A 16,893-nucleotide genomic window follows, 5' to 3' on the forward strand; every position below is an offset into this window, starting at 1 on the left:
GCATGATTTATAGAGAGTACACAGCAAATTCACCAGTGTTAAAGCAACACTATTAGTGTTAAATTAACACTGTTTGTGTAATAATTTTACACTCTCAGTGTTAGCACTAATAGTATTGATTTAACATGGGTGACTTTGCTGTGATAAAAATATTAAATATTAATAGATAAAAATATGATCTTTTCATGTAATAAATACACACACAAAACATACATGTTTATTAAGTAATTGTACAAATTTAATTAGAAAACATTATATTTGATGTCATTTGTGGAGAGTGGGGAGACAAAAACAAGAAATAAAAGTTCTAATATATCCATGCAATGTATAAATATATATAATAATTACAATGTAATACAAGTAAATAAGGCACGTTTCTAAAAGTTACTATAATGTTTTGGTCCAGAATGGCCAGTATTGTGGAGAGTCCGTCGATCGTAAGGAGACTGTCCTGGGTGGAGAATTACTGGCCGGACGATGCTCTGCTGGGGAAGCCCAAAGTAACCAAATACTGTCTGATCTGTGTGAAGGACAGCTACACCGACTTCCATATCGAGTGTGGAGGGGCTTCAGTCTGGTATCATGTCCTAAAGGTGAAGTTCTAAAAGGATATATTCTTTAATACTTTTTGTTTAAAATGAGCTATCAGTCATTTTCTCTAGTGATTCTTCTTCTTGTTCTGAAACTGAGAAACTGACTTATTATATGGATACCCAGTGGCCTGGATATTTCAGACATTCTGTAATCAACAAAGGGCAACACAATTGGGCAGCAGGTAGTGTCTCTGTCACGCAGTTCCAGGGTCCTGGGGTTTTGGGTTCGAGTCCTGCTCCTGGTGACTGTCTGTGAGGAGTTTGGTGTGCTCTCACCCTGTACACATGGGTTTCGCCCAATGGTCCAAAAATCCACATTGGTAGGTGAATTGGCAACTCAAAAGTGTCCAAAAGTGTGAGTGAATGTGCGAGTGTGTGTCGCCCTGTGAAGGACTGGTGCCCCCCTCCAGGGTGTGTTCCTGCCTTGCGCCCAGTGATTCCGGTTAGGCTCCGGACCCAGTGTGACCCTGAACTGGATAAGCTGTTATAGACAATGAATTAATTCCTTAGATTACTAGACAGCTTCTTTTGAGGTCAACATGATCATACATTCTATGTCCAAAAGTATATGAGACCCTCTAATTAGACATTCAGTTTGGAAGATGCCTTTTGCTGTTAAGCTATATTATCTTCATCTTCAAAGCTAAAGAAGGCAACTTCATACACCAGATACTTTTTTTTTTTGGCTGAGAAATGGATTTAGACTTAGAGGGACAATTGTGTGAAAGTCTATGTCTAAGCCACATTTACACAAGCTGAATCAGACAGATTTTGCCACTGTGTTGTGACTGTGTTAAAGAGTCTGCACCACAGCTTACATTTACGGTCACTTCCAGCCCAAATGACCACCACTTGTTTTGCTGCAAAGTTTGAAATGCTTTCTCTGAGAGAATTTGGAATTTAGTAAGCAGTTTTTTTACAGTGGGATGGGGTTTGAAAACACTTCAGTACACATCAGTAGTGATTCACTGATTCCTTCATGAGATGTTTTTATGTAAGCAATGAATGAGGGACTTGTCACTCATTTCTTCCACCGATCTAATGCTGTAGTGAGTACTACTAACAGCCAGGCAAGTTCTACTTACATCATTACAACATTCTCTCCTATGGGTGAAAGTAATTCGGAAGTGATTATTTAAAAATGTCCTGAATTAAAACTTAGCCAGAAAAAGAAATGTTAAAAAAAATAAAAACAACAACTTTTTTTTAACACCCAGAACACCCAGAAGCCCCAGACATGTAAGACGCCTTGTAAAGCCTCCAGTTACTGTGGAAGGTAACTCCCAAAATAAAGGAAAATATGGAAAGGAAACAGCAACATGAAGTATTTTAATAGAGCAACCGCCACAGGCTGCCAGAACAGCATCAGTGGGTTTTGGCACCAATTCTCCTGGCGCTGTACTGTAGGGATGAATCACTAAATTCCGCCATTCACATGTTTTTCTTATGGTGAAGGAGAAGGCTGTTCTGAGTGGCCACTCTAGAATCTCCCATAACTGGTCATTTGGGTTGTGATTTGGTGACCAAAACCACTGTAAAGTCTATCAATGTCCCAAGAAATCCCCCTTTTTTCAAAGTCACTTCTCAAACAACGGGAACAGTAATATTTCTTTGGTATGGAACTGTAAAATCTTACTTTAAAGGTAAGACAAGAAAGAACTTGCACTTTTAACATCTTTAAAGTTGCCTTTTATTGCTGCAATAACAGTCTTCACTTATCTGGGAAGGACTTAGATTATGTATTGGAGGATATCTCAGAGAATTATGTTTAACTGGTGACGGTAGATTTTTAGTTCTGTATCACAAAGGCCTTTACAACGTATCTTTATAGAGCGACAACACAGTGCTAGGTGTCTTTACATCCCTGTAGCTGATGCTTGGCACTGAGCATGGTGAACTTAGGCTCACAACTCTTTGCTCCAAAGCATCCCATATTCTACATAAATATGGTACATAAAGTTATTTCTGTGCAATTGAACATGTGTTCACAATGGGTACACCTTAAATTAGATGTGCATCTAATTCCATCTGTCAAACTCTGTCAGTAAACAGTAAAAGTTTAAGTTGGTCTGTCAGTAAAGATCTTGACGTAGTAGAAGTTTTAATGTGTTTACACTGAATATATTGATGCCGTTGACAATGTACTGGTGTTTTTAGGGGGAGAAGATTTTTTTCCTGATCAAACCCACATCAGCAAACCTATCTCTGTACGAGCGCTGGAGATCGTCCTCCAATCACTCTGAAATGTTCTTCGCTGACCAAGTGGACAAATGCTATAAATGCACGCTAAAGCAGGGCCAATCACTCTTCATCCCTTCAGGTGAGGTTGCAGGATGTGTGTCATCAATGCAGAGATTTCAGGAAGGCTTCTCATATAATACTCAAACCACAATAAATCAGAGAGAAATGATCAGTGCCCATCAACCAAATAGTGATAATACATAAACCTGCAAAACTATTTTTGAGGACTTTTGTAAATTTGATATACCTTCCTTGAAATCACATCTGTCTTTTGTTTTCTAGACTATGTTTTAAAACTTTCTTCTTGTATCGTCGAAATTCAAGATTCAAGAGTCTTTATTGTCATTTAACTTATACACAGAGTACACAGTGAAACAAAAAACGTTCCAACACAACGGTGCAACACAAGTACAAGTGCAGACAGACAAAATGTGTATTCTATCATTTCTGTAAAATATCTGCACAGCAGTCTTCATGGTAGCAGCCACAGAACAGTTAGAGTAGGAAGTAATGTGCAAATTATACCAATTATACAATGTACAGGAGGTAACTGTGCAAGTTTTAAAATGTACAAGAGTTAATGTGCAAATGATGCAATGTATAATGTGCAATATATGTATGCAAATAGATTCCTGGGTCAGAGTGCGTGGTAGTAAGTAAGTGCAAGAATGCTTATCAGGCTGTCGGGGATAAGTGGTTGGTGAATAAGTGTGTGTGTGTGGAGCAGTCTGTCAGTTCAGACTCTGGAGTTGAGGAGTCTGATGGCTTATGGGAAGAAGCTGTTGCTGAGTCTGTCCGTGTTGGACCACATGCTGTGATACATGCTTCCCGGCGGCAGGAGAGAGAACAGCTTGTGTGAGGGGTGGGTGGGGTCCTCCACAATGCGGGCTGCTTTGTGGATGGAGCAGGCAGAGTAAAAGGTGCTATGGTTGCTGAAAGCTATCTATCCTTTCGAATATTTTCTAAAATATTAAAGTCAGTTTTAGTGAAGACTGGGAAACTGCTGAAATGTATTTCTCTACAAAAAATTCTTAGTATGAAGTCAGTGTTCATTTGTGCACGTGTTCTAAGAATGTGTTTGAAATCTGGCAACGCCTTCGCTAAATAAAGTTGCTAATTATCAGCATTATTTCCAGTTTTGTCCAGCTGTCAGTATCGGTCAGTGTTATCAGCATTATCTGTATTAATGTATGATGTGCTTATATAATGATGGCACAGTATATAAACTCAGCAGTACTAAACAATTGCTTATTCTCTGTATTATTTGCAGGTTGGATTAATGCAGTTCTGACTCCTGTTGATTGCCTGGCCTTCTCAGGTCACTTCCTTCACAGCCTGAGTGTGGAAATGCAGATGAGGTCAGTGAGCTCCTAGTGCTTTGCTTATTTCTTATTTCCTCATAAAACACAAATCAAATATTTAGCAGCAATAATTATTGATGCAGTGATGTGAAGATGTTGTTAAATAATGCTGTTTTGAAGTATAATGTAAATAGTTATATCTAGTGATGTTCTGATCAAGTCCCCCCCGATCCTGATCTGAGTCTTTTAATATTGAGCCTCTACTGATACTGGGTCCCGATCCGATACTTAGATTTTCCTAGATAATACTATTACATAGTGCACACTTTAAGTACATTATAGTTATTAAAACTATCAGCCCAGTGTATCTGCTCGACACTGTATGCAATATCTCACATTAAGGAAAATATTGCCTGCACCAAGCTGCTGCTTAATTTTTTATTTTTCTAAACAATAAACAATAGGTGTCTTCACAAACAGCTTGTATATATTCCACCTATTGCAGCACTACAGCAGTAAAAATATAACATTTCAAAACGTAATGTAATATAATCCTAATACGTCTCTGAAGTGCTCAAATAGCTTGATATTCACTGTCAGAACAAAATAAAAACCACAGGTTCGCTCAGTCCAGAGTTAGTGCTGCTGCTTCACACTTTTATGAAAACTCAGCAGAGGACAAAAATTTCGGTTACACAAAGTGGAGACATGATGTTGCCAGACTACAGTGGCTCACAACATTTACAAAGCATACTACATTTTAGAAACACCCGTGCTAGAGGGAATATTCACATTGGTCATGACTGGCTCGAAAAGAAGAGGAGGAGGAGGAGGGAGGGTGAGCTTGCTGTCTAGAGGAAGCAAAGGATCAGACTTAAGACTGAGCCCAGTAAAGCACATGCAGATCAGTAAAATAATGCTGTGATTGGCTCTGATACCGATCTTTGACATGGGATCGCGACATCCGTAGTTATTTCTATTTTTATATTATATTATATTAAATTATATTCAATTTAGTGTTGCATCGATACCGATACTGTATCTTTATTGACACTGATACTGTCACTTAAACACAGTATTGGCATCAGCTACAGAGAGCACAGATACCATAGGTGTGTTGGAAATGGCCCAATACACACTATTCCCTACATGTAGTACACGGCACTTTTCGGGACACAACCCATGAAGCAGATACTGACGCGCGTGAATGCTGTTAGATACAGCTCAATTTAAAGTTGGGGCAGATTATACATAGACTGGGTATTTCACACTACAAGACAGTTTTTGTTGATTCTTATGGAGTCTGGAAAAATATCACATACATTACACGACTGGGGATAATGCACTACACAACCCCAAACTCCCTAACTAAACATGCAACTCGCGTTTCCTTAGAGACGCAGATAAATACGGACATACAACTTGCTGCCCTTATTGTTTGTGCTGTTATTTGTGTAGATCCACAAACAAAAAAACATGTATAAATGTTTCGGGTTGTTGATGGTAAAACATCCACAGTCAGCACAGTCTCTACACACTGCAGCAGAAGCTGGAGATTAGTAGAATAGCACATAGTTGCGGCTACGTTCCACTTTAAATGTCTCAGAAACTACACCTTAGCACATGCCAGTGTTGCGTCATTTAAGGTGGAATGGAAAATTCGAATTCAGTTTGAATAAAGGCTGTAACTGCGTGTTGTGTGGCGCACCATGTTCTCCTACAGGTAATACTCATTATTTGAGCATTTGTGCATCCAGCACTATGTAATATATTGTCATTTTTCATAGTTTTACCGTTTAATCTGTCCTCCACTCTGGAGCTCCACTGCATGCGCCGGTGTTTACTTTCTGTTCTCTGTTCTCATTGGTTGTTGAAGGGACTCCTATAGCCTAGAGTTGGTGGAGATTTTACACTATGTGAATACATCCGAATGTGGGTTGAAAAAAATCAAATGTTTGATGCTGCAACTGGTCTGAAATGCGATTTTGAGGCACTGACTTAATTCAAGTAAACACAAAGAAGCACAGGTCAGCAGCAGTCCTTAGAAAGTGCATTTCACAGGCATGACAGATATCCTCATAACAGTGTAAAAAGCTGTTCAGTCAGGCTAGACTATGTCTTCCTCTACTTGTACTTGTTACGGCATTGTGGAAATATTGATATTTTTCATTGCTCTGAAGCATAACATTTTTTAATATGCAGGTAATAAAGAAGTAAATGATGTTCATTCACGCTTATTATATCTTATTAGTGATACAGAACACTGCTAAAAAAAATAAAATAAAATATGTTAGTATAGCAATATAAATTTCTGGATTTATAGTAGTTAAGATAGATAGAGTTGGTATTGGTACTTGGTATTGGCAGATACTTGAACATGAAATATCGGTATTGGTATCAGAAGGGACAAGTGGTATTGGTGCATCCCTAATTATGATCATAAACATTTGACATTTTTTTATATTTTCACATTTGTTCCTACTGTCTAAATACTTTTATTGCCTGATTCCTTGTGAATGTTTAAGAGTAATAATTCAGAGTATCAAAACAGTTCAGCTGAATTAAGTTGAAATCATGTTGAAAGATTCTCTGACGTAATTAGGCTTTTAAAGAATTCTAATCATAATGAAACCAAGGTCAGAGATTTACACCCAACATTATTCATCTATTCAAAAGTATTCACATACTGAAGATAATGCTTTGGCAAGGGTGGCTATTGTGTCATGATGGAAAACATTTCTCCAGATTTTCTGTGTCTTTTTGCTCTTCTAGTTAACTTGTGATATGTGATACAGACTAATGACTGATTTTATTACTGAAGCATTTAGGCATCAAACCATGTTCTATTCTCAGCTGTGGCCCCTGTGACACCCAAAAAAAAAAAAAAGTCAAGGGCATCTGCTCTGGCAGACGCAAGAGCTTCTCATATCTGCGGTTGGGTGGCTTTCTCTCTGAGTGCACTTTTCATTAATCTACATTGTGAAGGCCCATTTACTTCTCTCCACTCAGGGCATATGAAGTGGAAAAAAGACTGAAAGTTGCCAGCCTCACTCCATTCTCCAACTTTGAGACGGCCTGCTGGTACACAGGGAGGTACTACCTGGAGAGATTCAAAAGTGAGTGTCAACATCAGTAACTTTAAAGCCACCATTTTACAATTAACTCTGTTTTCCCCCATTTTTTTCATTTGTTGTTCCCCCATTTTATCACATATTTGCCATTTACTTTTTCAGTGGAGCTACAAGGCAAATGTTGCTTACAAGTAATAGGAACATATACACCGTTAATTATTATCATACAAAACTGATGTTTGTCTAAGGGCCGAAATTTTCTGATGAAAAAACTGGTTGTGACTTTTAATTAGGTGGAACCTTAACACCAGCTCTGATGCCTTTTTTTTGTCTAAACACTGAATTTGCGGGGAAGATGCTGGAAGAGGACGAAGAAATTGATTTCTTAAAGGCAATGTTCACAATTGTAATCACTTATAAAACCATCATTTGCTGCTCTCCACTCTGTTTGCGCACTGGAAACTGTTCTAATGTGTGTACAAAATCCCAGTGTCAGTAAACGAGTTAAAAAAATACAAGTGCCTCGCTCAGACACGCTAGGCTTCCTCTTTCTCTTCTCATGGCGAAAAAATGTCAGAGAGCCCTCCAAACGTTGAAAATCATGAAAAAGATGTGGGTATTGCTTTAATCCTGCTCCATAGGTGGGTAATATTGACATTTTTTTAAACTCATGAAAGTAAACAAAGAGCGAAAATGAGCGTAAACAATTTGAAATACAAATGACTTACGTTTCTAATTCATACAGTGAATAAAAAACTTACAGAAAGGTTACACTTCAGCCATGTACAAACAACAGTGTTTTTTCTCCTCAAATACTGGTCCACCTTAAAAGACACAGAGTTTCTGCATGTAAACAAACCAGAGAGAACTGCAGTCCCCCATAATCGTAGATGTCCCCTTTAAGCCCATATGTCATTTTAATTTTAAGTACTGCAACTGAACGATGCACACACCATTCAACACACATTCAACAGTAAAGACAACATCATGGGGAATTTCAGCACTTCATTCAAGAATTAAAGCTGTAATATGAGTTGTTCTGAAGGTGTTTCTGTAGCTCAGTGGGCAGTTTGAGGCTCTGCTTGTGCCTGTTGGCCCACTCATTAAAAAGGATGATATTTTCTAAGTCCTGCCCATTTTAATATTCAACCCTTTAAGCTGTGTTCTGTTATAAACAAGATGAGCTGTTCAGCATCCTGATGCTCATTTGTTTGGTCTGCAACAGTGACAAGAGAGCTCTAATTGGTCAGTCTGTGTTTAACACATCCATGCAATGCAGGATATAGAACAGGCAATTGAAAAGTTGACGCAGTGTCGCATTTGGCTGATTTTGGACAGATTTAATATGTATAATGTATAATGTGTTGCTTTTCAAAACTAGATTTTTTTTCGTCTGTAATAATACAGCAGTTGTATTTACATTTAAAATTATTAGTGAATTACAGACACTCTCAATTTTATGTTCACTCGCTGTTATGGAGAAGGACATTCAGTGAAAGACTAATGCTAAAGTTCAACACGTGAGACCTGTCTTTCCAAATGCATTAAGACTCTACAGGGATATTGCTGATCTGCTGTCTGAACTGTGCTGAGTTAAGCTATACAGCTCCATGTTTACAGTGTTTTAATATGCGTTGATATACACTGTGTTGTTACTGTACCTGCTGCAATTATAACTCTTCTTATTTACATTCTGCACTCTAAATTGTATTGTGATAATTGTGGCTCTTGACAATTTATTAACTCTTAATTTATTAGTGCAATACCTGATGTTGCTCGTTTATATGTCATGTATATGTCTTCTTTATTTATAGATATACAGTGAAATCTTGACTTACGAGTGAATCAACTTACGAATTTTCTGAGACATGAGCTGTCGTTCGATTGATTTTTTTGCTTTAAGATGAGAGCCGAATCTGAGTTACTAGTGAGTGAGCTTATTCCACTCACCACTAGGTATCCCAGTGAGCATTCCGTCCCTGGAACGGATTAATAGTATTTCAATTTATTTTAACGGGGAAATTTAACTTGATAAACGAGCATATTGAGTTATGAGCTCAGGCACAGAACTAATTAAACTCGTAAGTCAAGGTATTACTGTAGCTTGCTTTTATAACCGTATTTTGGAAGTAGATCTCTAATCTTACATAATTATTTTTGATTAACGTATGTCTGCTCTTGTTGACTATGTATGCTACTGTGGCACTGGAGTTTCTCTTGGGATTAGTAAATTCTTATACTATCTAATCTATGTAATTTATATTTTGAGATAGTTATGCCCCTTACTCTTTGTCAGGAGTGGATACAAATCCAGTTTGTACAATCCTGCGCTGTTGGGGCCTGTATGTATCTTATTATGGCACTAACTGGCCAAATGGCCCACTGACTTGACTGTCCTCTATTCAAAACCTCAACCTTGGTACCTCTACGTCTGCTTATAAACTGTAGCTCATCTGTTCATGCACATGTTTTACGAGCTCTTCACCAGTGGCCGTTTCTGACAACAGGGTCACTCTTGATCGGACATTTTTGTGTGGTCAACCACTTCAGTAATACCAACCCAGTGGTGATCCTGCGGTGTCTATTTCAGTTGATGGAGTGATGATGTCAGTAATTGTAAACTCGTACCTAATAATAGTTAAGTGTGATTAAGTGGCCAGTCAGTATAATAAACCAGGAACTGTATTAATATAGTTAATTATAATCTTAGCTAAGTGTCAGTTACCGAAAACGACATGGACAAATGTTTGCTCACACCTGCTTATGAGGTTAAGGGTATTAATAAGTAGTTTGTCCACCTTTGCTGCAGTGGCTGCTTCTGCTTTTCTGAAAAGACTTTAAAATGATATTTTCTGGTGCTTTGTTTGTAAGAAGAAGAAGAAACGCATTTATTGATCCCCTTTAGGAAATTCTTCTCTGCATTTGACACATCCATGATAGTGAACAAACAGACCCACACTAGTGAACAATTATTCACACACACTATGGGCAGTGAACACACACACAACCAGAGCAGTGGTCTGCCAACCACCTCAGTGCCCAGGGTGCAGTTTTGTGAGGGGTTAGGTGCCTTGCTCAAAGTACACTTCAGCCATTTTTAATTCAATTATTTATTTATTTATTTAAATTTCCTGCCTCCATTCCTCCGGCCTCAATCTCACTTCTCTAACTTTAAGCCCATGGCTGCACCAAGTATCGTTAAATATCATTATTAATGTCAGTCATCACTTCAGAAAATGCAGCTGGGACCTTTATACTCTGCACTGGGCATGTTGGCCTTATGCTTATGTGAAGCTGATTCAGACATTCCCATTTGTTTTTTATGTTTTTCTAGAGACTTTGTACAAGTCATGATTGCAACTGAATGTCTGTTTCCACAGTGGTGTAGCTTAAAGTAACAGAATTCACAAATTAGAGAGGTTGTCTTCAAACACGTGGACACAATGTTAGAGTTTCAGTTCTAGGACTAAAGGTTGGAAACAACGTTAAAGTCTCCGAAGCTCTAACGGCCCATGTTTCTGTCTGTTTCTGGCAGAGGCCTGCAGAGCAGATGGGTAGAGGTTCTTTCGACAGGAATATTATTGCAGTCATTAGATCAGTGCATTGCAGAGTTCACAGATGATTAGCTTCAAAAGGCAGAATCACTTGCTCCATTACAGCCTGGTGTTTAAACTCCCCTCAGCTGGCCCTGTGCACTCTGTTTATATTTCCACCATTTCTTTTTCTCCCCCCACTCACATTCCCTTAATTTGGCCAGATTGTGTATAGTACACACACACACGCACACACACACACGCATACACACCAAGTGGTTGAGGACCACACTTGTTCACCAGGCTTCTTTGGGGGGGTCTGTTTTCAGGGTCATCTTTGATTTTTGAGACCCATGTGTGACTGCAGGTAAAAGGGGGGGTGTATGGGGGAAAAGGGGGCTTTTACCCAGAAGGCCTGTTTGGCTCCCTGCCAAACCTTGGCCCTCCTCTCTCCATCCACCCTTTCAGCTTTCACGTTGTGTTCATGTTATTAATTTAAACGCAGTGTGCAGTGTATTTCCTGTAGTGGCCATGTATCCAGTCCAATGTAATCAGTGTTGAAGCATGCGTTAGGAAAAGCCCTACGACCATTCCAGGCCCCAGTGGATCACAGTAATCAGTTTGATGTATGAAAGGCCATTGTTATTGAGCGGTAATGGCTATGGCTGCCAGTGCACTCCATTTCTGTTGCTGATATACAGCCCCCTTCACCTTTCCGCAGAGTGTCATGCTCTGAGTGTTTCTGACAGAGGGGCTACAGTGCTGCTAAGATTTTAAGGAAATGTTTTTGGGAAAGGTTCCACAATCATTTAGCAGGGGCAAAGAAATCATCCATAATTCATGGTTTGTAATGAGGATTTTAAGGACACTGGTTAAACAAATCTTGCTAGAATAAACTTGAGCTTTAAACACTTAAGGGCCACTTTATTGGAAATCTCCCAATTTTGTCTTCTAGTTGTTGATCAGTGGTCAGTCCCTAACCACAGAACCACACAAGACTGCATTTATATTGGGGATTAATGTTAGTTTATGGCCAGTTTATTTGAATATTTGCTTTAGGCTTGAAATGGTAATAAACATTTACTATCATGTTTATAGTGGCCAAAATTATCCTGGTTATCTTGTGATTTAAAGTTCAAAAAGTACTGATACACGAACAGAAATCATGTAGGCAAAGTATATATTAAGATAAAACAAACCTAATGAACAATAAATTCTGCAGTCTTGATATTTTCTGTCACTAAAAAGTCATGTGAGATTATGATAGTAATCGTTTGTATTAGATTTAGTTTAACAGGTAATCAGTATTCATAAATGTATAAATCTCAGTTTTGTTATTTTTGTGGAAATATTTGCTGCATTGATTGAATTGAGGTCCCTTTTTAGAGGCATGTTTATTTCAAATGGCTTCTAGAGCACAAAGGAAAAGGTGTATGAATGTAACGTTAAAACATTTAAGGTTAATATTAGTGGCAGAATGTTACAGAGGTCTGTTTAAGGTAGAAAGAACTCATTCACAATTGAAAATAATGAAAAAAGTACTCAAACATATCAACACAATTTAAGGTGGAATTGAACACAGCACCATTTAATGTGGAACAGGCAGTGACTTTGTGATTCTAACTAGAAGGCATTCTTTTTTTGCATGGGACAGCTTGTTTGTCATTAAAAATTTAAACAAAATTACTTAACCGGCTTGTTTCTACAGCCACGCGTGTGTTTACAAGAGAATCAACATCAGTTATAGCACATTAGCTTACTCCTCAGTCTTCAGGAGCTCTGGTGTTGTGCCCAATCTTAAATCCCCGTCCTGATATCACCTCCCCTGGTTTCAGTGGTCCTTGGGGCATGACATCAGGATGGGGATGTGAGATTGGTCACCACACCATGGCTCTGTCACTGCACCATGTTTCCCCAGGCACAAAACCAAGCCATCTTTAGTGTGGCGTTGAACTGCAGCCAAACTTTGAAAAACTCATGTAAGTTATTGTGTCATCCAAAGTGCAGTAATCTCAGAATTTACATGGAAACAGTAATACTGCCAGAAATTGTACTGTAGTCTACCATGAAACCAGTAACCATTTCATGTCTAATTTGTGTAATCATCTTAATCATCGTTATTTCTGTGTTAATAAATTGCTGCATTGATTATAACAGGTCTACTTATAACCAACGAGCACATACCTACCAGCATAACACACCACTATGCTATGTGTTTTAAATGTATCTGCATATAAATCATTTGTGGTCAGCAGTAGTCTTGTAGTTGTCCCCTTTCATTGATGTACAGGGCAAAGGTGGAAGATAAGTTATGATCTTACAGATAAACTGATCAATAATGATAATAATAATAATGATAATAATCCTCTTAATCTTATTATTAAATTTGATTCCTTTATTTGATGAAAATTGTAATGTTGTAGAATATATAATAATAGCCTGAATAATATAGGTTATTTATCCCAAACTTAGGAAATGCATGAAGAGTTTTGACCTTTGCTAAACCCTTCTGTTGGGTTGTATTTAGTGAATACTAAATTGCATAAAGCCTCTAGTGCTGTGAATGGCAATGCCAGAAATAACTCTACACATTTTAACATATTTTGCAGGTTTACATAAAGCAAATAAACAACCAGCCCCTTACCTGGTACATGGTGCCAAAATTATCAATGGAGCCTTCAGATCATGGACTAAAAAACAGGTACGTGTAGTGTTTTGTGCTTTTAAGGTTGATCTGGTTTCTGTTTGAACTGCAGATGTGTCAGAACTCGCTCATTAATCAACATTTCTTGTCAAGGCACTTTTGGAGCATGAAGATGAGCTTCCTGAGAATATGAAGCCAACACAGCTTATTAAAGACCTTGCCAAAGAGATTCGGATAGCTGAGGTGACATATTTCACTTTACTATGAACTAAAATGAATATTATTAGAATTGTTCAACTGTAATATCTGTAAATCAGTAAACACGATGAAAAATATGTATTTTTCCCATTAACTATAAGGATGCTTATTTAAGATTATTTAATTATTTGAAACAAATTGTTTTATGTGTGTGATGATTTAAGCATACATTAAATTCATCTTTCATTTTAATGGTTACTGTGTCATGTCATGTCCCCTAGAATGCAACTAAAGCCATAAAAAGTGAACCTAGCAACTCTAAGCCTCCAGCAGAGGAGCCCCCCTCAGCCCCACCAGAGCCAGAAGAGCCTGCGTCTCCCACATTACCTTCCACACCACCAGGTGACAAACAGGCCAAGAAGAAAGCTCCCAAACCCCCAAAACCACCAAAACCACCTAAAATGCCCAAGGCACCCAAGCCTCCAAAGGTGCCCAAAGTAAAGGAGGGGGGAAAGAAGAAAGGAAAGAAAGTGAAAGAAGTAGGATTACCTGAGAAAAAGCCCTCCAGCCTGGCAGCTCTGGAGTCCCATGCAAAAGACATCCTCTCCAAAATGGATCAGCCTAAAAAAGTCAAGGTGATTGGATTGGAAGCATTTCTGTCCTTGTTATTTATTCACAAAGACTACACACAATAATAATTGGTTGAAAAGTATTCAGACTGCATTACTTTATCTGATATTACATCAGCAGTTTTTCCATAACTGTATCATACAGGCAAACACTGGTTGTTATATTAAAACAGTGGTTGTTGTACTCCTAGTTATTGTAACTACATTTTGTGGTGGAAGCAGTCTCCAATATTAAAAACATATGTGTGGAAACATGTTTAGGAGTATTTATCTTTACATTTTTGGTAGAAATGCAATAGTACACTCAAGACTAAGCTTGTTGACACATTTGTAATTAACCAAAAAAAAGTTTTTATTCTATATATTTTTGAATTATATATGAGGGCTCGTTACAACAGCAAAAAGTTTTTTAAACATTCCATGAAATTAATTGTCATTTCTCCTTGTCCGTTTTACAGCCTCCAAAGACCATGATGAGCTTCATGGAGAAAGAGACGAACAAACAGAACAATGTGGAGAAGTTTGAGATCCGAGAACACAACAAAAACAAGACGGAAGCAAAGTGGAAATACAAGGTAAGCTTGATCCTGCTGTTCCCTCCAAGCAAACATGATGATGATCATTTAATGTAGGAAACAGGCCAGAGCCAGCTTTTACAATCCCGTGCAAATGATATTAAGCCCTGTGACAGGTCGAGAAATTGCTGTGAAGAGTAGGGTGGGTGGGTTCGAGAATCGTCCAGAAGTGATTTACACGTTTCAGATCAAAGCAATCAGCAGAAATAACTCTGTGGCTCAGTCATTCTTTCTGTTCAGAGCTCATCAAAGGCAGCAAGAGCAGAGCCCTTCACCCGGGCTCAGAGTTTACCTAATGCTCTCTTACACTATGTCATATCCCCGGCACGCTCACTAAGTATTTACATATGCCTCTGTTTCTGCCGCAAAAAAATAAGCATGTTGTGTCGTTATTGTTGGACGATACGGAACGGCTTTTGTAGAAAAAGAGTTAATTCTGGTGAACGGAAGACATTAGAGGGCTTTGGTTTCGTGAAGAAGTCAATGCCAAGCGGCTCTGTTGCGTTTGTAGTCGCTCCAAGCCACTCGGGCCAAGCAGCTCCCCAAGCACTTACAGATGGAGCTAAGATTTTGGCTAAAAATGTTCACCAAGGCCATCAGCCCCAAGTCTACAGGCATTTCCTAAAAGTAACTAAGAGTGGACAATTTAAGGCATTAAATTATGTGCAAATGAGCAGAGACATAGGCAGATGTTTGGGTACCTCAGGGCAAAATGCATTCGTTAAATTATATATATATATATTATTTTCTACTCAATTATTACTATTGCTGCTGTTTTTAATTTATTAATAAATGAGTAAGAAAACATCACTACTTGGCTCTTCATGAATGATATTTTAGGCTTTGAAGTATAGTAATACATTTTTTTCTCCCACAGTTTCTGTAGACACCATTGAACATGCATGGTGTAATCTATGGGTATAGGGACTTCCAGTGTTTGCAAAAATAAATGTTGTGGGGTTTTTTTCGTACAGAATAGTAAACCGGACTCATTACTGAAAATGGAAGAGGAGCACAAATTTGAAAAGACGCCACTGGGACATAAAGACAATAAGTTTTCCTTTTCAATGTCAAACAAGAAATTGCTGGGGTATGTATAGTATTGTTTTATATTTACTGTTATGAACAAATGCTTTTATCTTTTGCTTAAATACACAGACAGGCTTGGAGCTTACAAATTCCCTTATTGGTGAACCCTAATTAAGTCGTATGAATATAATATAAATATTGGCACCCACTGTGGCAGACATCTCTGTATTTCTCTCTCAAAAGAAGTACAATTTATTGTTAATAATATTTTAATACATTTTTATTGATTATTTATTATATTAGAGAAAAAATGACAACAAACATATTGATTACAAAGCTTTCTAACCCATCCTGTGGCAATCACCCGAACATCAACCCTCCCACTGTGGCCAATTCGTCACAGAGCAAGACCAAGATATACAATGAAATTAAAATGTAAAGTAATACGACACAAGACTTCAGAGTAGTTCAATTTTGAAGATTTTTTTTGTGTTCTTTACATCCTTGTGCTGACTATGGCCTTGATTCTTTAGGAAAGGAAAGTGGTCAGATGTCTGTCTGATTGCACAGAATATGTGAGTGCTTAATATTTTCAGCCAAGAGTGCTAGGAAATGTGTATAGCCTTCACATTCCCAGACTTGTGTTGGGAATCTTTAAATTGAGTGAAAATTACAGAATAGATTCGTAATATATAAGAAAACTGACACTTGTAGGCACAAAAGCATGGCATATGTTTATTTAATCTCTCAGGCTCAACCTTTCATAGTTTAGTTTATTGTTTTTAGAATGCTTGATCCGTCATAGTCCTAACTGCTCACTGTTTCCTCAGGACAAAGACACTGAAGACTCAGACCAACTCTAGCGTGTTTAGCTCCTTACAAAATGTAAAAGAGGACAAACCCAAACCTGTACGAGACGAGTATGAGTACGTCTCAGATGAGGGGGAGTTAAAAATTGACGAGTTTCCGATCAGAAGAAAAAAGACTCCAGTTAAAAGAGACTTTTCCTGTGAGTACTGCTCTGTAGCATTAGTTTTGGCATGGTTACTGGTTTCAGTAATATACTAACGTATAAAACC

General features: G+C 38.1%; 1 protein-coding gene across 3 annotated transcripts in view; it reads left to right on the plus strand.

Annotated features, from left to right (window-relative positions):
* phf2 (PHD finger protein 2) overlaps nt 1-16,893 on the plus strand; it is a 49,249-nt gene that overhangs the window by 16,020 nt on the left and 16,336 nt on the right. For 2 of the 3 annotated variants that reach the window (XM_066670914.1, XM_066670915.1), the window contains exons 6-16: nt 407-593; nt 2,751-2,913; nt 4,105-4,192; nt 7,145-7,251; nt 13,349-13,440; nt 13,537-13,626; nt 13,863-14,216; nt 14,669-14,785; nt 15,760-15,875; nt 16,348-16,389; nt 16,645-16,823. In XM_066670914.1, the coding sequence (XP_066527011.1) occupies nt 407-593; nt 2,751-2,913; nt 4,105-4,192; nt 7,145-7,251; nt 13,349-13,440; nt 13,537-13,626; nt 13,863-14,216; nt 14,669-14,785; nt 15,760-15,875; nt 16,348-16,389; nt 16,645-16,823 (1,535 nt within the window). The remainder of the gene's footprint in view (nt 1-406; nt 594-2,750; nt 2,914-4,104; nt 4,193-7,144; nt 7,252-13,348; nt 13,441-13,536; nt 13,627-13,862; nt 14,217-14,668; nt 14,786-15,759; nt 15,876-16,347; nt 16,390-16,644; nt 16,824-16,893) is intronic. The other variant, XM_066670916.1, reaches the window with a different exon arrangement.

This window comes from Hoplias malabaricus, chromosome 5 (genome assembly GCF_029633855.1).
Source record: "Hoplias malabaricus isolate fHopMal1 chromosome 5, fHopMal1.hap1, whole genome shotgun sequence".
NCBI classification, from domain to species: domain Eukaryota; kingdom Metazoa; phylum Chordata; class Actinopteri; order Characiformes; family Erythrinidae; genus Hoplias; species Hoplias malabaricus.